Source organism: Solea senegalensis, linkage group LG7 (assembly GCF_019176455.1).
Source record: "Solea senegalensis isolate Sse05_10M linkage group LG7, IFAPA_SoseM_1, whole genome shotgun sequence".
In the NCBI taxonomy this organism is placed as follows: Eukaryota; Metazoa; Chordata; class Actinopteri; order Pleuronectiformes; family Soleidae; genus Solea; species Solea senegalensis.
In genome coordinates, this window is record NC_058027.1 from 22696257 (window position 1) to 22718065 (window position 21809).

Genomic DNA, 21809 nt, shown 5'->3' on the forward strand with positions numbered 1-21809 from the left:
AAATCACTCAAAAAAGTCATAGGTTAGTATGTCGTCCAAAATCACTCAAAAAAGTCATAGTATAGTATGTCGTCCAAAATCACTCAAAAAAGTCATAGTATCGTATGTTGTCCAAAATCCTCAAAAAAAGACATAGGTTAGTACGTCGTCCAAAATCTTAGAAAAAAGTCATAGGTTAGTATGTCATCCAAAATTTGATCAAAAAGTCATAGGTTAGTATGTCGTCCAAAATCACATAAAAAAGTCAAAGTATAGTATGTCGTCCAAAATATGACAAAAAAGTCATAGTTGAGTATGTCGTCCACAATTTTTTGTCACATTTTGGACAACATACTAACCTATGACTTTTTTCTGGTTCTGACAAGGTACAATAGTGCCAGAAAACAGGTAACAAATGCAAGTACACACACATTTCACTGCCATTTCTTTCATTTTCCTTTATTTGTAAAACTTTGGCATTGGCGCCAACACTGTCAATGATTGGCCGTTTATAGAGAGTATGTACAGTCTGAGCAATGGATGCACAACATACTATTAATGTACAATCTCAGTATATCTGCAAACACAATATGTGCAGTATAACATCTTGCCCATAATTAATATTAATACGTATATATGTATATAAATATATATATATATATATATATATATATATATACACATAAATATATATGTATATATATAAATATATATATATATATATATATACAGACATATACATATATAGTCTTTCATTTCTTTACTGGTGGGTTTGCACTATATACACATCCTAAATTCATAAACAATAGGGTATTTACATCTTTATCATCATATCATTGTACCACACAATATCTACAGCATGGTGGTCGTACTCTTGATTGCATCGCTCCCAGCTTCACCTTGCACAGTTGTGCCAGTGTCTCTGTCACAGCACATACAGATTGTGTTGCAGCAAAAATAATATGTACAGGATTACAGCGTTGTTGCTACAGTGCTTATTGATTACACACAATAAATGTTGTTAATGGATAAGGAGCATCACAATCCTAACGGCTTAAAACTGTACAACACAGAGTGTGCTACTCAACAGTAATAATAATAATAATAATAATAATAATAATCTGCGATTCTGTCTTATACCTCGTAGTAGTGACTGCTCGACATATTAGACACAAACAGGGCAGTGGCAAACGACAACTTATACAAAACTTCTGACACAGTGTTTTTGTTTTAAACGCTCAGATGCTAAGAGCAAACAGAAGCTCACTGGACACTCGAGTACACACACACACACTGAATGGTAAACTATGACAATGCTAAGTCACGTAATAATACGGCGTTGTATCAGCTGAGCCATAGGACGCTGTGCAGTTTTCAGGACTACTATTTAAGCTGAATGACACTCGAAAAAATACTGTTTCCACCGGGGGGGAAGTGCAATCTTGACATATTTAACATTAAGAGGCAAAGGCTGTGTTTATGGAAGACAACAATACATTACAGTAGAATAATTATAGCAGTATTATTATTATAAACAGTAAGACTTCAACGGTATCATTGACAATTTCCCTTTGGTAGGATATTAACATTTGGTACATGCATAAGTGAAGAATTCAAATCAAATATTATGTTTGTATGTCATGACTATGGAAGACTTTGTTAATGACATAGATGGAAATGGACGACTGATCCTTTGTGGCACAGAATACTGATCATTTTGTTCCAAATTTCAGCTGGATTAGCTCATTTAGATATGGGTTAATCAGTGTTTTAGTGTCAGAGCTGACTAATGCATTATGTATCACCAAAATGATGTAAATGTTGCTTTAAATGTTAGAAATGTTACCTTGATCCCATGAAAATTGATCAAATATTATTATTTTTATTATTTCAATCAAGCAAGAATGGGGACAGCCCATGGCCAAGTGAAAAAGGACTTGGCTTACGCCAGTTTGGGTCCCCCTGAGCAAGGTACCCAATCACCATTGCCCCATCCCCAATTGTTAATTGGACACTCCAAATTAGCCCCAATGTATTGCATCAGGAAGGGAATCCAGCGTTAAAATCTCTGTCAAATCATGTGTGCGGATCATCCGCTGTGGCCGAGATAAAAAAAGAAATAATTTCAATCAAAAAAGATAGAGAGAGAGATGTTGGTCAGGGTCTCAGTGCAGATGTATGTGATGGATTAGTAAATCCCACAGTATCAAATTCAAAATGTAGAGATTTAAAATTTACATTTAATTCGTTCCTGTAAAGAGATCTGAACCAAATCTTTAAATGTCAGACATCGTTTAAACCAGAGGCTTAATTATTATTATTTTTTTTAATCATTTTAATAATCATTGTACATGTGCTGAATATCAGTGGTTTATATTTACAGGCCTGTAAGCGTTGTTCTTTGTGCTTTCCTCATAAAGTATCTGTACTTTACGGCCCATAGTTTGGTTTGAGTCGCAGTCGCATCGTTTCGAGGTTACTCCTTCTCTTTCAGTCCTGGACTGACTTTTGGACTCGCCACTTTCTTCATCCCTCTCCGCTGAGCCAGGCTGGACGACTGCACCGGCTCCAGGACGGGAGCAGGAGCGCAGCGTCTCAGAGCTGAGTAAGTGGCAGACAGCGCCCCCTGGTGGAAACACAATAAAAAGACAAGTCTACTTTATATTCTGTTACTGTAAGGCTGGTCTAAACCACTGCACTGTGCTCCAAAAAGTGGCAGACAGTGCCACCTGATGGACACAGAGAGAAACACACTCATATCAGACACTGCAGGTTTTATAGTATTACAAAACATTTTGAACATACAAACTTGTATATTTAATATATAAAATAAAATACAATAACTTTAAATGTTCAAATTCAATTTCTTTTACAATTTGTGTGTTTTGATTTTGTGGTTAATTTTCTGTTTCGCTTAATTCATACAGCGTTGCTGGCTTCGTGAAATGTGTTTTTAAGGCATTTTAAGGTATAATTCTGCGTTTCACGTTAAGTATTGTACCAAACTTTTCAGGCCCAAAAATTCAACTTTACACCTTTTTAAAAAAATTATACTGATATTAATTACACACAAAAACAGACATTAATACTGTATTATTTATGTATGCTGCCTTAATTATCTTCACTAGATGAGCTGTAGGCAACTGGACTTTGCTTAAGTGAAATTTGAAGATGTTGAACTTTCATCCAAGAAGCTGAAGTGAAGAAGCCTCTTGGGAAACGTCTTCAAACTTAAGTCCAGTTGACTACAGCGAACTACTGAAGATTACATCTTTTCTTTTTTTTTCTTTATGATATGTAAAAATACAGCAGTCTGACCTTGACAGTGAGTGCGTCCTGTCTGGTGAGAGTTCTGTCAGACAGCTGGTCTCTCTCTACGACCCAGGGGTGACGAAGAATCTGGAAAGCGTGACATGAAGTGATGATTTTTCTAATGTAAAAAACTTCAAAAACTGTAATCCTTAAACAGTTGTAGCCAGGAATCCCTACAGCACGACTACTACAGTAAATCATGTTATGGTTTAAAAATACCTGGGGTGCAGTCAGGCGCTGGTGAGGATCCACATGGAGCATCTTCATCACGATGTCCTATCAAACATTAAGTGTTGATGTTAGTTATATTTATCCTGCAACAGAACTTAACTAAATGTGTATCCATCAACAATAAATAAAAAATAATATTTCTTACCTTGGCAGCATCTGACACCAGGTCCCAGTTCCCTCCGGTGATGATGAATTTCCCGCTGCCAATTTGAGCCAGAATCTCCTCGGCTGTGTCCTCAGGACTGCTGGCAAACGGACTGAAACTGGACCAAACCGATAGAAATTTACAGAGCGCAATTAAAAGAATGGCTGGATTCTAAGAGAATAAAAAACAGCCTCTGACATTATAACACACCGAGACAATGAAACCTACTGAGGAGAGTCCAATTAGGAATCTATGGAGTATTTATAGTGGACTCAGGAGAGCAACAAGTAAGAGGTAGACTGTGTGACCCTGACAATGAAACGGTCGCCTGGAGAGTGAGACTATTATATGAATAAATGTAAGGTTACAGCGTGTGTCTCTACAGAGTTACAGCTTAAATCCCTCTGATTCATGTTTATTAAGAGCTGAATTTGAGTCTGCTTCAGACAGGAACGGAACACATCACCTCTTTGTTCTCTTCACGTTGGGCTCTAGTACATTTAGAGAGCACAGTACTTTGCAGCCCTTTCACATTTCACATACAATACCACTTACTTTTTTTCTTTCCTTTTAAACCCTTAGTGCTCACTCCTTATATGGACATCCTGGGGTGTGTGTTTGAAAAATAAATAGAGTTTTTCGTTTATTTTTGTTCCTAAAAATGAGCCAAGTGCCCTTTGACATATTTTCAAACTTCACAAATTCAATCCGATTTTTTTTTTTAAAAATGCTTTCTTTTTGCTCAGGTGTGTTTATATATATATTTGGTGACAACTAAAACAATTGCCTATAGGTTGTGCTGAACAAAAAGGACATAAAACACGCTATATTGGAAAAAAGCAGCCTAAATGCTCTGTGTTCTACAGGTTAAGTGTTCCTGTTTCAACTGTTCTTGGCTGAAAAACAAAGGGGACAGAAAGTGTGAAATAAGAACCCAGAGACTCTAAAACAACAGGCCAAATGAAATATGGCAGAGTAAATCTGTAGTTTCTTTTAAATATAAGTTTGTTGTGAATCTGAAAAACACTGCAGATCCAAGATGTAACATTTGAGACACTGAAAGAGACAGAGGTCTGTGCTCAGTTGAGTGGAACTCAGTCTTTATAGCTAATATTGTTATATTCTTATGCTGTCACACAATTAGGGTTATTATTTATATATATATTTTTTAACCATTTGAGATGTACTGAATGAATAAAGATTTTATGAATCATTTTAAACTGACCCAGCTATCATGGTGTAAAGCAGGATTCCAAGGCTCCAGATGTCACAGGCTGCATCATAGCCCTGCTTCTTCAGAACCTGTGAGTTAAGAAAAATTATTTAAACGAAATGTGTAGAAAAATATGTATTCCTGGTTGCTTTTAGAGTTTGTGAATGAGGATTGACTCTGTACCTCGGGCGCCATGAATGTCGCCGTGTAACACGGCGTCATCAACAAGCCGTTTTCAGCTCTGAGCTGTTTGGCAAATCCAAAATCACAAATTCTGATGCTCTCCGGTCGTCCGCTGTCATCGGCGTAGCGGACGTTACTGGGCTTCAGGTCTCGATGCACAACCTTGAAAAGGGGAAAGACACACACGGACAAGAACAATCAGCACTGCACATTATCTCTTTATATGTTTAGTGACATATGCATTTATTTATTCCAGTCATGGTCTATTAATTATTTACTATTATGTAATAATAAGCCTGGAGCATGTTCATTTCATTCTTTTAACTTTGTTTTTTCATAATTTCACACATTATTATTAGTCGAAAGAAAAGTGGGGATGCCGCCTTTGTTATTTAAAACCCTGAACTTTGGAACACACTAGATATTTTTACTCTAGCCTTCAGCTAGCTCCTTTTTATTCCACCCTGTGTTTTATTTGTATTTTTCAGTTTATTTTAAAGTTAAAACCGGGTTTTAACCTCTTAGGCTCCAGCCTTTCCCTTTTTTATTCCACCCTGTGTTATATTTCACTGTTTTATTTGCAAGCTTTTGTTTTATTTCAAAGTTAAAATGGGGTTTTTACCTTTTTGACTTTAGCCTTTTCCTTTTTATTCCATCCTGTGTTGTGTGTTATTGTTGTATTTGCATCTCTTTTCTTTTTACATTTCATTTTCCTTTTATTGTGAAGCACTTTGAGCTGCAATCCTTGTATGAAAGGTGCTATAAAAATAAAGTTTATTATTATGATTATTATTTCATGTGTAACGTCTGTGCTGTCTGTAAGACGTTTGTCAAAGGATGCAACCGTCTTAAAACTGCAAGACAAATGTGCCTAAATCTACAAATAAAATGTCTCTGTGTTCAATCTTTCCTAAAAGTGACTTTCTCCTTGTTATAAAGAACATGTACTTAAAGTATAACGATGTAAACAGCATCTGTATTTAGGGTTTTTGTTTCTTTATTGTCTCTTTTTGTCTCCATCTTACCCCCATTGAGTGTAAATATTCCACAGTCTTGGCCAGAGTGCAGATGACGTCTGATGCATCTCTCTCCGTAAAACGTGGCACCGTCAGAGCTCTGTCAAGGAGCTCACTGCCCCTCACTAAATCCTGAACCAGGAACACACTTTGACCGTCGTCAAACACCTACAGGGAGGAATACACGCAGAGGAATTGCAGTAAGTAAAACATGGAGTCGTCGTGTGTGTACAGCAAGTGGTGGGTGTACGACACTCACGTCCTTCAGGGTAATAATATTTGGATGGTGTCCATATCTCAACAGAATCTCAATCTCCTCTGACGGGTCTTTCTTCGCTCTCTCAACGATCTGAAACACGCGGGACAAATAATGGAAGACGCATGACCACTCATGTACTGTACATGTAATATTTACAAGGAGATGCTGGACTTTTCAGCCCAACACTGAGAATCTTAGGGAACATCTGCACACTGACGTCCACTACCTTCACTGAATATTCCACAGCAGTAACTCTGTGCAGACATCTCCTGCAGACAGAGGTCACAGTCTGTCCCACTTCCTCTTTCAGCTCATAGACGTCACTAAAGGCCACGTCGCCACGGAGATGCTACAGACACAAACACATAATGTTCAGAATGTTCATGGAAACATATCATCACTACTGGTGATGCTGTACTGACCGGACACTAAAGTTATTTCTCAATCACTTCATTGGAACACATTCAGAAAATGTGGGAAACATGTCTGCAGTTTTAAAATAAGACATTTTCTGAAGAAAAGTGTTCAGTGTTTAGTGTAACGTAGTGCGACACTTGAACAATAACACGACTTAGGATCTCTTAAACCTGAAACACTAAACCCTTGTTTGTCCTAGTATTTAATGTCGACAAATGAAAAATGTTCATTGCGGCAGGTTTATTTAAGACACGATGAACATTAACTGCACATGTTTTATGAGTTACACACATTGACAGCTTACAAACACAAATCACATCCTTAAAATCCAAAAATCACAGAATTTGACAGACAGCTGGTTTTGCCCTGAGATTTTTGCACAGTACTGTACATCAACTGTGGCACATTTTAAGAAAACATTATGAAAATTACCAATTAATTATCATATACAACCATAGTCTTAATTACTGTTTTGGCAAAAGTGAAGCTCTAATATGAAATAGTCTATATGTCGTGTTCATTCGTGTACAACCTTCAAACTTGGAATAAAAAGTATGACATACAATCTGACATATTTTAATTTTTTCATTCTCCCAAATGAAGGAGAACACTGTATGTTTCCAACAATTTGGGAAGACTTGTTTGTTATCTGTAAAGAGACTCCTCCTGCAGTACCTCCAAAGGCCACCAGTGGGCAGTGGCTGTACATAATGAAGTGCTTCTATTAGCTGCTGAAATATCTGCCTTATAAAAAAGGGATTTACCTGTTCTGTGTCAGTTAAGCTGTAAAGACAGACTTTTTTAACAGCATACATACATATACATATATATATATATATATATATATATATATATATATATATATATATATATATATATATATATATATATATATATATATATATACATATATAGATATACCTGTTTTATGGGGTCGGCGTTCTTCACCTCCTGACGAGAAGTCGCTACCGTGGCAACACTCGATTCCTGACTTTGATTTGTTGCGACAAAGCTGAAACCCCGAAACAGCTGGTGTGTGTTTGCACTGGGCGGAATGCCTGGAGAATCTGGGTAAACAATCACAAGGATACAAACATTAAAGGTTCACTGTGTGAGATTATTGTGAAATAACTGAGCTCTTAACATTTACAGGAGCATCTCTACTGACGCTGTCATGTCTTCTCTACCGAACTACATTTTCACCTTTTAGTTTCCTCATTATCTCATTATCTCATTCACTCATCACATTCTTTATGACTGTTAGTGCTTTCGTTACCAGTTGGTGTTCTGGAGGTGAATTCAGGGTCAAAATGAAAAGTGTCTTCAGGTCTGCCGACAGTTGGTTTGAAAGGAGGCCTCACTTCCTTCTTGTACAACTTCTACAGAAAGAACAACAATGTAGAAGAAGTGTTAGTGGAAACAACAACATTCTGCTTTAGTCTATTAAACAACACAATTCCAGTGTGAAGTTGCACGTCAAAGCAAACGTGTGGTTATTACAGTAATTTCACTCGTGCCGTTGCAGGAAGCTGGTGAATCAGCGTCTTTGTCACGAGAGAGGAGAGAGTTGGAAAAAACGCCTGTACATAAGTTTTCATTTTTTGGTCTGTTTTTGGACATTGAGACTCAGACAAATGTTATTTCAAATATGTGTTATACTGTTCAATTTAACATGCAAAATCTAGTGTTCATGTACAACTAGTGAGTGTTTTTTTCTTCAGTTTAAATCGTTAATACACTATTTTATCATGCAGTAAATTGTAAATAACTGCCAGATATTGAAAACTATTCAGCTATTCTTAGGCTTAGGTGTGAAATAGTTTTTTATAGTGTCACTGAAAATAGAGATGATGTCACTTATGCTAAAGTAGAATAAAACAGATAAATAAATTTAATGTTTGATGATGAAAAAGCTTACATTTTACAGATAGTAATGAAAAAGAAACCTTGTGTTGAAAAGATTCTAATGTTATTTACTTAAGTGAGTGTTAAGTGAGTGTATTACTAAATATGACCTGCAGGTGTCACCTTTGCAACACCAGTTGTTTAATCAGAGGCCACCAGCATTAGAGGGGGAAAAAAAGAAGAAAATATCCCTTATTTATCATCATACCGTTACCACTAATGGACGCTCTCATCTGCTGTTTTGACAAAGAGCCGCTGAGACGACGAGCCCATTTATCACAGAAACTTCCCACAGGTCAAACATCTTAATGGAAGATTTGAGTTCAAATAAAGCAAAAGCCAAAGGAGGAATCACTCTACCCGATGCGGCGCTGCATGCTTTAATTAGCATAGTGAGCAGAAGAAGAACATAAGCCTCTTACTGATGGCTTTCTCACATCAAGCCAGCAACACCATCTGCAAATAGGCAAATGTTGTGTTTGGAAGGAAGGAAGGAAGGCAGCGATTGTAATGGCGGGGAGTGTTTGAGTGTTATGACTCTGAGAGCTGGTGTCGAGAGCCGAGATTAGCGCGCAGAGCATATAATGGTGGATTTTGTCTGACATGAAAGCAACACTTTGCATAACAGTGAATAAATGTGAATCACAAGAAATAATGGGTACAAGAGTGTGACAGTTGGGAGCTTAAAATACTTTGTTGCTTAGTAAAGACACATGTAAGGATACTATAAATAAAACAAAAAACTAGTGATTATTTTTACATTCTAAGAGGCACAGGAGACGTTTATTCTTTATACTTGAAGCTCGTGTGTCTATGATATTCCTTTTGAAAGCAATATCTGTTACCAGTATAGCAAAAACTTAATACCTCTGGCCACTGGATGTCACAATAAAACCACTGTATTACCTGAGTTCCTCTTTGAGGCTTCTGCAGCACGAGGGCTATTCATATTTAAGTCATCGCCCGCAGAACGAGCTTTAAAGTTCACCAGAAACGGAAACTGCAGCCTCAGAGCATGATCCACTACTGTCTGACAGGCGTCTTAAAGGTCCAATAAGCTCAAGGCATGAGGTTTTGAAGAATGATCCCTTTAAAGCGTCATATGTCGGCTGGATGTTGAGGTTGGATCGCGCAGGAAATGTTTTGCAGGCAGACATTTTTCCTCTGTGAGAGAGGCTTTCACAGATAAGAGCATTAGTTACACTAAAGTTTGTGGGGGAAGACATCAAGGAAGGGAGTTTAGGGATTTTCACACGGAGCAAAATCTCTTTCTGAGGATGCGTATGAATGATTCATGACTGTGGGCATCTGTGGAGGTAGTGGATGAACTTACTGTAGGATTTAAACGATATGATACCACAACCACAGCAACCAAGGTGCAGTTGTTGGTAGTCGGGCAGAACATGAGCTACGTCCAGCATTTTTTCCACAGGTGTGGCTTACAAAGAATTGCCAAAAAATAACACAATATTTTGCTAAAATAAGAATCGTGTTCTTGTAAAAAGTCAGTTTCACTCCAAACTGAGAGGTGTGTAACTTCGAGATAGTGAGAGACTCAAACTGCCAGAATCAGGCCCAGGAAAACTGAACTGATAAACTGCTAAAAAGATGTAAAAAATTACCTCGGCACGTTTGCTATAGTGAGAGCACATCCTTTACCAGTAAAAACAACAAGAAGGTTTGACGGCTGGACGTTTCTGTAAATATTCCTCATAAATTGTGCTTACATTCCAGTCTATGGACGCGAAGAAGCGATGTCTTTTTATTTCTTCTATTCCATCTGGTCCCGCACCTATCAATCACACACAGAGAGGCAGATTGAGAGAAAAGGGTGTCATTGCTCACATCTGTTAGGCAAATCCAACCATCCATACCATTCATATCTCTCTCCATCAAAACCCTGAATATCAAAAATGTTTTTCAACATACTATGACTGTACTATGGGAAACTATTTCAATGTATTGTAGTTGTTGTGTGCTCTTTGTGTGCAATCTATCTTATCTTATCCATCCAGCTATTCAAGACAATTTAGAGGACAGGTCCCCAACCACTGGGCCACGGACCGGTACTGGATCTTTTATTTTGAAAAAGCGCTCATCAAAGCAGAATATCCATTCCAGACATCGCACTGAATATCCTGCTTCCATTTCCAATATCCTATCTTTGTGAAGTGGGATTTTCTGCAGAGAAGCGACCAAAAACAAACTGGACATAAGTAACACACTTGGGGTGTCATCGTCTCTCATTACCCGCAGATGGGACCGGCCCGTAGGAGGGAAACAAGCTCAGGGCTCAGACTAATTCAAGGGGATGGTGAGTTGTATTTGTAGACATTTTGTTTTTAGTTGTTTCTATACCGAGGTTGGGGACTGCTGGTTTAGAGTAACCAGTATTTCACTAGGCCAAACACACTCTGACACTCACTCACATTCACACCTACAGCAAGTTAGAGTCTCTCATTAACAGAAAAGCCCATTAGGAAAATGGTGCAAACATAGAAAACACATAACACTGAATAAAACATAGGGCATACAAAAGAGAGCATGAAGCTGCTGCACTCATGAGTGTCACCATGTTCAAATCATCAGCTTTAGTGTTCTGGTGTTACGTGACATTTTCATTAGCTCACTACAAACAGACCTGATCAGAATGAGTTGTTTTATGAGTTAAAGTAAAGGAACGCTGCCAAATGATGTAACCTGTGCATTTTGTGTCCCTCCATGTGATACAGTACATGTTTGTTGTTTGTTGCAGTACCTAGTCGATTAGCAGGGTTCCTCTTAAAGAGTGCTCTTAATAAACTCTGCACCTCGGGACTGAGGAACTGTGGCATTCCCAGTTTAGCCCTGGACACACAACACAAGAGACACATGATTAATGACGCTGGGATGAGCTGTTCTGTTCTTCATGTAAACAACTTTATCATTTTTCTTAGCCCGAGAATAACGAGTTATCCCAAAATCAATTGCTGAAGGCTCATAAAGGCGGTTTCACATAAATCAAAGAGAGTTTAATTTATAATATTGTGAATGAAGATGTCACACAGATCACAGTCAGCTGTAGAAGAACCACAAAAGTTATCTTCTTACTTTAGAATAAGTGCCATTGTTTCCTTGCGATCTTTTCCTTGGAACGGTAAAGATCCCGTCAACATCTCAAACTGGAAAACAGATGAAACACAAACTGTGAGACACACGTCAGCTCAGCAGCTCAGAACATGACACTGTAGACATTGTTTTGAATACTCAATTCGAGCTTTATTTGTGATTTAAATGAGGCCTCCTTCATATACAGTTATTTTATCAGTTCATATATGTTACCAGCGGACACATTTTCCCTCGTACTTACCCACAATAAGTACATTAACATGCTTACACTGTTCCGTGCACATTAACAGACATGTAATCTGTCAAACTCAGGGAAGAATTTGGATTTGTTTTTCTCCCAACACCCACAGGCAGAGCAGAGATGGTGATCGAAGAGGAAAATATAGTAAAGAAAATGGAAGATTAACTGTAAAAACAAATCCATTTACAAATATATAATATATAAATACCAAACTACAAACCACACTAATACAGGTGAAAAATAACTGTTCTCTGCCAAGGAGACATCTACGTGTTTGTTAGCACGATGACGCAGTGAAGATAACAGTTACAACCAGGAGACATTACAGTTGCGATTTATTTTGACTGAAATTGTGAGTGCGATATGATTTGTGACATGAGAGGGATTGGTCCGACAGAGGGCCGCGATGGGCCTGCTGTAGAATAAGATGTGCGTGGGTCAGGAAATTTAATGATTTAACCTAAAATGATATTTTGACATTTTAAGAAATATCACGCCTCCACTGCAGTTTGAAAAATGTTATAAAATATTGCGATTATGATAACACTTTTTAACTTCTTTTAACATTGTGACTGTGGATAACAATCTGGATCTTGATTTTGAACGTTATAATCAGTGGCAAACAACTGGTGACAGAGAGGAGACGACCTGTCCTGCTAATAATTAATGGAGCAGATAAATTAAAGCCCGATAACACAGATGAGTCACAACAAATCTGCCACCACTGCAGACGAGCCAGCATCTCCGACACCATTTACAACTGGCTGTCTGAAAAATGACTGCGCCGACATTTCAAATGAACTGTAGATCATGACTGCAGATGTGATAAATACTGCAATATTTGTTTTCCTTTTCTCAATTTTAATATTTTGTGTAATTCTAATACTTGCCAAGGACAGATGGGGGTGACATCCCCCTGTTGCCCTGATGAAGCTGCCAGCTGCCAGTTAACGTTAATCTCCTTCTCAGTACAAGTCAAATAAGCCACCAGGATAACAATTAAGCAAACAAGAATCAAGCAGATGTATGTTTAATTTACGGAAAGTGATGAGACCTGTCTGCCAGATGTGGTAATTACACAGCATTAATTGCAGAATAAATCCAAATGAAGGAACTAAGTATGTCACAACAGCTAAGCTATGCAGACATGAATGTACTCAAAACATGGAAGGGAAGATTACCAGCGCTTGCAGAAAGTGACTTTTTAACAATTCTCTCACCATAAGAACTCCAAAAGACCACCAGTCAGCACTCTGTGTGTGTCCTCTCCTGTTTACAACCTCTGGAGCCATGTACTCAATTGTTCCACAGAAGGAATATGCTCGTTTGTCATGGTCGATGGCTTCCTTACTCAATCCAAAGTCTGTGAGACGCAGAGAGAAAAAGGTGGAAAAATGTGATAAAAGGAGATGCACGGAGACAGATCAAATATGCAGTCCTACGCACTGACCTGTTATCTTAATATGTCCTTCATCGTCCAGAAGAATACTGTTGGTTGAAATGAATATTAAAATATGCTTTTCATTGTGTAAGCTATGTGATACAACAAAATGGAGGCGTTGTGTGACAGTACTTTTCCGGTTTGAGGTCCCTGTAGATGATGCCCAGACTATGGAGATGGTCCAAGGCCAAGGCCAACTCTGCCAGATAAAACTTCACATCCTCTTCTGTAAACATGACCTGCGACAAAACAAGGCAAGGATGAGAACTACAGTATCCATCCATCCATTTTCTACCGCTTTATCCTCCACAGCAAGGTCGTGGGTGACATGGGGCGATAAGAACTAACGTATATAACATTCATTTGACAATGAATTTGAATTTTCACATCGACACAGCACTAAAAAATGTGGGAGTGGTGGTTAGTGTCTACACTCATTCAAAATGAAGGCTAAAAAGTTAAAATAAGATGAGGAAAGAACCAAGAGGTTTATCCGATGTAAAAACCTACCTCCTTTGACAAACGTGTGAAAAGGTCTCCACCTCTGAGGAAGTCCAAGATCAGATAAAGCTTCCCCTCTGTCTGGAAGGCTACACACACACACACACACACACACACAGGATGTATTCAGGGCTCAGGTGTACGGACCAAATCTGCTCCACCGCAAAATTTCGCACATTCAGTGTTTGGACTTGTTTTGATTCATTCCGTCCCCAGATCCAATCAAACATATGCCGTAGATAAATTGATATTTTTCCCTCCCTATTCTAATAATAGTTGAGGTGTTTGGATGTGAAGTTAACCTGTTTGACAGCCTTGTTATATACTAGATTCAGAGAGACTGATACTAATGCTCAGCTCTCAGCCTCACCCAGAAATAAGGGGCATAACTCCAATTTATACACATATGTAGACTATAAAGCCACAAAATCTCCACTGTTTGTTGTCATTTCTTTGCAAAGAGCCGTCCTTAGAATATGAGAGGGAGAAGCCAAATGTAGCCTTGAAATGTCGCTCCATGCCTTTTTTCTCACTGGACCTGGCACCGTCTGACTCATCTGGATCGCAAACCGAAATCTTACTTGGGTAATCACTATTTTCAAAGCAATGGCGATCTGGAGAGTAATGAATCAAATGAGTATAATGTGTGCATGAAATATCAATTTGTGTAATAATGTGGTAATTCCTTGTAATGTCAGGCTTTTGAGAATATTTCTAACTCATTCCTAATCTAAAATAAAAGAATCTCACTCCAGCTCTGTCCATCGTGCACCTTCAGACCTCTTAAAGCCCTTTTTTCTTAAGCAGCTCTCAAGGTAATTCATTATATATTTTATAGTATATTTTCCCCCCCATGTCACGTCTGGGGCTCCGTATATATCACAAAAGAACAATAAAAATAGAACAAACATCCACTATTGGCCATATTGTTATTTTAAACTTACCGTAGCATCTCAAAATGGTGTATCATCATTCATGCATCAGAATGATGAAACAGACTCACCATAGTGCAGTTTAACTATAAATGGATGGTTCACTTCTGCCAGAATGTCTCTCTCCATTTTGGATCGCACGCGGTCCCGAACTAAACAGGAGAGAGTGGGTACAGTGCAGAACAGTGCAGTCTGTTAATCTCAACATAAATCAAGCGTGACAAGCCTCTTATACCATTTATTCACATAGGATGAAAGAGCATTTACTTAATTAAAAGGTGTAGAGTGAATTAGACCCAGTATTCCAGTATTGCATCTCTGCTCTGCAGTGAAAACTACAATAACAGCGTGACTGCAGCATCTGTCTCCTTGACAGGATGAGACCATTAGTGAGACCAGGGGTGCAGGTTAAGAGGATTAGGGCTTCTACAAAGACACTAAATCAGCACATGTCATCTCAACCTGATTTTACTGCACACCTCATTTATGATAATCCCATTCACTGCAAAAACCAGTTAATCGGAAACAAAAGTACAAACCAACCTCTTTTGCCTAAAATCCTCCTAAACGTAGGGCATTCTGGGAAGTCTGGCAGTCCTATGTCTCTTAGATTATTACTCAGAGCCCTTTTGACAATAAGTCTGTTAAGTTTAATGCACCTCAGTAACACACAGTTTACCCCGGCCAGAGATAAATACAACATTGCTGTAAGTTGCTACAGTATTTCATCACAACATTATATTTAAATATTGTCTCCAAACAAACCAAAGCAGTTATTGGTTCATACAACAGTTCATTTTTACCTTTCAGTGTGGCTTTCTTCAGGACCTTCATGGCGTAGAGATGTCCTCTGTCTGCTCCCCGGATCTTTCTCACCAGAAACACCTTCAACACAAATCATCACCATCAGTTCATCACTGTCTTCATCACAGTCACAACTCTCAGGCTAACATTTCAAATGAAAAGTGAAGCAGGTGATAGTTTGACATTTGTGTGATTCAGTTGTTCAACCGTGTTCCCATACTTTTGGCGTGACAACCAATACACATTATACATAGTGAGAAAGACAAAATTTGATCTAAAAATATAACATTTCTGTTATATTATTATTTTAAACACATAAACCAGGCAGATGTTTGACAAATGAATCACAACTGCATAGTTATTGAAAAAAATCTTGAGTAAAAGGCAGTGGTATTGTATGTAAAAATGTCTTCTGGTTTCCTCAATGAAGTAAGTAGGAATACGGTACATATAATAGCACTCAGGGGGCAACTCTACTGGTCACAATAAGAACTGAAAATGGAAGTTAAAACGCAAAATGAGTCCACTTCTCACTCAATTTATAATGTCTGTAAACATTTTCCTGAGGAGTTTAAGGTGTTGTGTCTTCTTCAATAGATCATGACGTCAATTTTGTAAATAACGTTCACATTTACAGGAAAAATGTTGATTCATGGGGTGGACAATGGTGTGATTGATAGCTGGTTTTGTTCAATAGGAGCTTGGTTGCTGGGGCGTTCAGATTCTTCAGGGTGTCCTTACAACCCGTTGCCACTTGGTCCCGACTCAGTCTCTTGGGAGTGATTACAAATGAATATTGACAACTGTAGGGTCCCTATAACGACTCCAGGTGGTACGTTTGCTAAAGCAGCATGATGCCAGTACAGGATGTGGGGTCGTTTTCGTCTGTTGTGCCATAATAAGTAACTCCTTCATGAAAAGCTTGTTCTCGTGATGGAAGGTGTTGTTCTTGTCAGTCGCGCTCATTATTATGACAGAACATCCGCTCCTGAGGAAAGTATCAGCAGCACTCGGGTGATAACAGAGGAGAAGAAAAGGAAAGTGTCATATTATAAAATGATAATTATAGTACACGTTATGTTCCATGTACTGCAAACGTCATTAAATCATTGACAACTTGGGAGATTTCTTGATGAAGAGGCTTCTTCAGTTCTAAAAGTCGGTGATAAAAACCCAGGAATTTAACATCTGAGGAGAGTGGACAGTGCCCACGAGATGTCTATTGGACTATTGGACTAGAGGTGAAATGCATTCAAGCAGCCAGCAGCCAGCAGCCAGCACAAGGCCTGGTGGGTTACTTTCTGTCTTGGTTGTGTCTCATGACCACCTATGTGACCCTTGTCATGGTTTTCTGATGTGATGGGGTTTGAGGTATTCAGGTCTCAGTGGGTTAAAGTGTGTGTCCTGTACCTTCCCGTAGGAGCCCTGCCCCAGCACTTTGAGGAGCTGGAACTGAGAAGGGTCTGCTTTCTCACAGCCCTCCTTGACATGGTGGCTGATGTCAATCTCCTTCAGGATGCTGTCATCCTATAGAGATAAGAGCAGAAGTCACAATGTGTACAGTGTGTTCTCTACAACTTTTTAAATCCTCAACCAACAAAATGCCAGAAACACAAACCCGGTTATTCCAGGTCATGTGTGGGACAGAAGGGACTTTTGGGGAGGATTAGCAAAGGATTGTATGTGGTTTTGCATTCGTTTTTCCATTCTGCATTTTTAATCATTGCTTATTTTATACCCAAGTGTTAACTTACTCATTAAGATCGATCCCAGTTTATATAGTGAGAATTATAGAGATTTAGTACAAATGAAGGTATAACAAGACATTATAAAATCACAGTTATCCTGTTAATACCCACACATTAAAAAAGAAGAAGCATGAAGCAACGCAAAATAGAAATCTCAAATTCAAGATTCAGTTTTGTTGCAAGGTCAAAATCTCCAGTTGTTCTCCATATTGGATAGATTTAACAATGGTCCCACATTGAATGAAAGTTCCTTTTTACTGTTGAGATTATGCCTAAAACGATTTCTTTAGCTGTCTCGATTCGACGGCCCAGAAACGAGCAGAGGCTCACATTCCAGCGTAATGAGACAAGAGACTGAACAGGGAGACAATGTGCTGACATGACATAACAGTGCAGTGCAGATCCACACCCCACACTGCTAAGTCACTGATGCAAAACGCTCGACTCCTTCACCTTGACTTTTACTCCCCTTTTATTTCCCATAAACAAAGATTTGAATTCTGTAACTGAAACGTATCAATGCATCGCGATGACATGATGTGTAAAGGTTTACTGGATTAAATAGCACTTAGATTTTGTAGATACAATAAGAAAAGTGCATGTGTCTGTTCTGGTGACATCGACACAGACACAGGGACAAACTTGAATTTGTGGAATTTGGCAGGGGCTAATTATTTTTCTGTCTGTGACACATTTTGCAACCACAACTGTGAAAAATGTCATCAAGCCTTACAGTTGTTGAATATTTGTACTCAGTCCTGATAATAAAGTATTGACTACTGCATGGGTGGGAATGTTGAGGACATGATGCTTGGTGTTATCCAATCATAGCTAGATCCGTGGTTCGAATTTTATTTTGCTTCTTTTTGAATCAAGCATTAAGTGGTCTGTATATGTCTATGTGTTTGCAACTGTTAGATGAAATTGTTCCCTTCAGCCCATTGAAGTACAGAAATCAAAATCTGATAATATCCTCTGAATCAAAGTGATCTTAAACCAGGCCTAGCTGTTTAACTTAAAGTATTCTTTCATGTTTTATGCTTAAACGTCAAGAATGAAACATCTATTGGCAGGAATATAGTAACGCTGTATGTGTATGATTGATTTAAAATAAAAATGTAATACAAATCTTGCATTGGCAAGTTTCTACAGCAGCCTGAATGTTTTTAACTGACACTCCCTGGTACAGTATGCAAAGAAAAGCAAGTTCCCTGATGCTCTAGGGCAGGGGGCCTCAAACTCAAAATGACCTGAGGTTCCAGTGAACTTCTAGGCTGGTCAAGTGAGGGGAAAATTAAAATTATATCTTCATAATCCATCATGATGTTGCATTTAAAAATACTGAGCATGATAGTGCACACCATTTCAAAGTAAAAGTGTTAGTTTTGAAATGTAGTTCATAACAAAATAACATCTGTAAATAACAAAAACAGAAAGAATCATTAAAGCATTAAATCAACATAACATGAAGACAATTGTAATTACTAAACACTAGACAAGCTTGTGTTCATTAAATGTTGAATTTAATAACGCAATACATAAAACCTAATCTATTATTATGATGAAAAATATTGTTCACTGTCGGTGAGGTTGGGCCAATTTTCATATAATTTTGTAGGAGTTTTAGATTCTTCTCTAGGGAAAGGGATATCGCTCGCTATATGAGAGGTAAAGGTCATTCCTACAATCAATATTCTCATTTTCATTTTAAAAACACATTAAAAAATGATTACTGTGTGATATTTGTGCAGATCTGTGAGGAACAAATTAGTTCTCTTCAGTCTGTAGAATAAGATTTGCATAGATCAAGACAATAATTCAACTTAAATGATATTTTGACACACATTTTGGCTTTGAAATTTTAAAACTGCAGTGGGCCATATTGCAATTTCGATAAAATTGCAATTAATCGTCCAGTTATGTGTCCTTTAAAACAGTGCAACAGAAGGGAACCAGCTCCATCAACATATGCCTACACTACAGGTAGCTGAAACCCACTCTTAGTAGAGAGAACTTTCCTGTGTCAGGTAACACGAGCAGACAGACACTTGCCAGCCAGGGACATAAAAGCATGTACAGATACAGGGAGATGTAGCCTGTCAAGATGATTCATCAGCACTCAGGTCACAACAAAGACCACAGGAGAGGGAGGGGACAGAGGAGAGGGAGGGGAGGGAGTTTCTTTTTCTATTTTTGTCCCAGACATGCAGGTATGATGTGCATCACACAGCTCACACTGCTGCCTCCCCCAACCACCCACTGGTTTGTTTGGGCTATTAATAGAAACATCCACTGAATCAGTCTGTCTGTGTCCATTTATCTATCAGCCGGCCGCCCTGCCTCACTGCTGCGTGTTTCTGAGTGACTCTGAATGTATTTATTTCTTTTTTTACATGAAACCTTTCTCTCTCTTTCTCTCTCACAGTATCTGAATTCCTGACACAGGCAGAGCAACAGCTGTAACTGTGCTGTAATGAAACAAAACAACAATATTCTTTCCACACGTCTGAGCTGGGAGCTGTTTTCAATTACTTTTCAGAATTTATGTGGCTTATTTAGTTTTTTTTTTTTTTTAGAAATTCACAGATGCATGTTTTGCAACACTGTGATGGAAATCCCTTGTATATTCATCTCCAGTGGCACATACAGACACATAATAATAACAATAATAATACAGTGGTAAATCTTCAGTAACCATGTACTATGTTTCATAAACTCATGTCCCACACATCTCTACAACATTACTGTATTTAGAAGTACTGCTGTCTCACAGAAAGTACAACTAAAATGCAATTGGGGCTTTATAAAGATAAAAAGTAAGAATACATTAATAAAACTGTCTTTCTAAAGGGGGCCTTCACCTGGCTGGAGGCATCTGTGTGGTTTGGCACAAGTTGTATTCCATCATGAACACAGTGACACAGGGACACTCACCTCCAGCTGACAGAAGCCCGTGTTGTTCTTGCTCCTCGCCGCCTTGTTCTTCAGGTAGATGGAGAACCATCTCCGCACTGTGAATTTCCGAGTGCTGGTATCCATGGCAACGGGCAGACTTTTTACCCCAACCCTCCGCCTTCTGTTGCATCTATCCCATAATGATGAACATGTCCCTTCTGACAGGGGGTCCTGTGTAAGGTTTAGTTAAGAGACGAAGAGGCAGAACGGCACAGAACAGAGCTTTTGGGGGAACGTGTTCGCGTGCCTTATTTGTCCCGCAGTTTCTTCATTGGCCCACCTTCGATGCAGTCGTCGCCTTTTGGCTCTGCCATCATGATCAGTCCTCCTCCTCCTCCACCTCCGGCACCTCCAGCACCTCCTCCACCCCTCCTCCGCCTGTTAACTGCAGTGAGCAAAGCGCGCTGTCTCGGCTTGCGCCGGAGCCGTTAATCTGCTCAGACAGGCGGCTGCGGGGACGAGGAACGGACGGGACAGGTGCTCCTGCTTCTCCTGCTCCTCCTCCTGCTGCTGCTGCGGGGTCTGGGCTTGTGTTGTGTTGCAGCAGAGTCGCTGCGTGAGCGTGAGGCTCCAGGGAGAGAAAGGTGACGAATAAATCTGTTCCGCTGAATCAGGATATGTGTGTGTGTGTGTGTCTTCATCCCCTACTGTCTCTCACTCTCTGCAGAATATGGGATTGTGACCAGTCACATGCGCCCCTCCCTCACTTCTTCTCCTCTGTTTCTGCCTCTCACCTCTCTCTCCCTCACACACGCACGCACGCACGCACACACACCAGCATGCAGCAACAGCTGTTGAGGTCACATGGTGCAACCCAGCTACCTCTCTCCCTGTCTGCCTGTGTCCTCCTGCTGCGTGACATCCAATGACACACACAGGGACGCAGACATGATCAGTGGCGTGCACAGAAGTTTAAGGGGGGAGGCAGGGGGCTCAAGTGATACAGAATAAACAAAAATAAATCAATTAAAAAAAGGGTGCCCCTTTATTATTGATTATAAAAAAATAAGATAAAAGTTGCAAATATATAAACTGTAACTAATAAATTGACGCAGACATAAAGTCCTATCTCTCCACGAGGGTTGCTGGTGCCAATCCCTGCTGACGCAGGACAAACCTGGACAGGTCAACAACCATCCAATCGCACACTCACACCTACGGTCAATTTAGAGTGTCCAATTTGTCCAAATCAGCATGTTTCTGGACTGTAGGAGGAAACTGGAGAACCCGGAGAAAACCCACACACACAAAGAGGGAGAACATGCAAACTCCAGGCAGAAAAACCCCTGTTCCGACTAGGTGATACAAGGTGAGTCCACTGGTTGCTTAAAAGGAACTTAGTTGAAATGGAGGTCTATGGGAAAATAAGCCTATTTCTTTCTCAATTTACATTAGTAAACATATTTCCTGAGAAGTTAA

At 39.1% G+C, this 21809-nt stretch overlaps 1 protein-coding gene across 2 annotated transcripts; it reads right to left on the minus strand.

Annotated features, from left to right (window-relative positions):
* Positions 1-738: 738 nt before the first annotated feature.
* rps6ka2 (ribosomal protein S6 kinase, polypeptide 2) lies at positions 739-21127 on the minus strand. Of its 2 annotated transcripts, none has more exons than XM_044030963.1 (22): positions 20370-21127; positions 17098-17214; positions 15687-15768; positions 14955-15035; positions 13961-14040; positions 13583-13689; positions 13460-13497; positions 13230-13372; positions 11751-11821; positions 11419-11507; positions 10388-10452; positions 8032-8134; positions 7704-7822; positions 6565-6687; positions 6339-6428; positions 6089-6247; positions 5064-5225; positions 4893-4969; positions 3668-3785; positions 3511-3567; positions 3298-3378; positions 739-2605 (listed from the first exon to the last, which is right to left on the minus strand). In XM_044030963.1, the coding sequence occupies exons 1-22, from the start codon at positions 20472-20474 to the stop codon at positions 2456-2458; spliced, it is 2217 nt and encodes a 738-aa protein (XP_043886898.1). In that variant the 5' UTR covers positions 20475-21127; the 3' UTR covers positions 739-2455. The 2 variants fall into 2 exon arrangements, with proteins under 2 accessions (XP_043886898.1, XP_043886897.1); XM_044030962.1 differs by having other exon boundaries at positions 7677-7822; positions 20370-21126.
* Between the last annotated feature and the right edge of the window lie 682 nt (positions 21128-21809).

Coding starts and splice junctions, on each gene's coding strand:
- rps6ka2 (XM_044030962.1), bottom strand. CDS start 20,474: ATGGATACCAGCACTCGGAAATTCACAGTGCGGAGATGGTTCTCCATC. Junction 6,248..6,338: donor ATATTATTACCCTGAAGGAC/GTGAGTGTCGTA, acceptor TCCTCCCTGTAG/GTGTTTGACGACGGTCAAAG. Junction 5,226..6,088: donor AATATTTACACTCAATGGGG/GTAAGATGGAGA, acceptor CCCCTTTTCAAG/GTTGTGCATCGAGACCTGAA.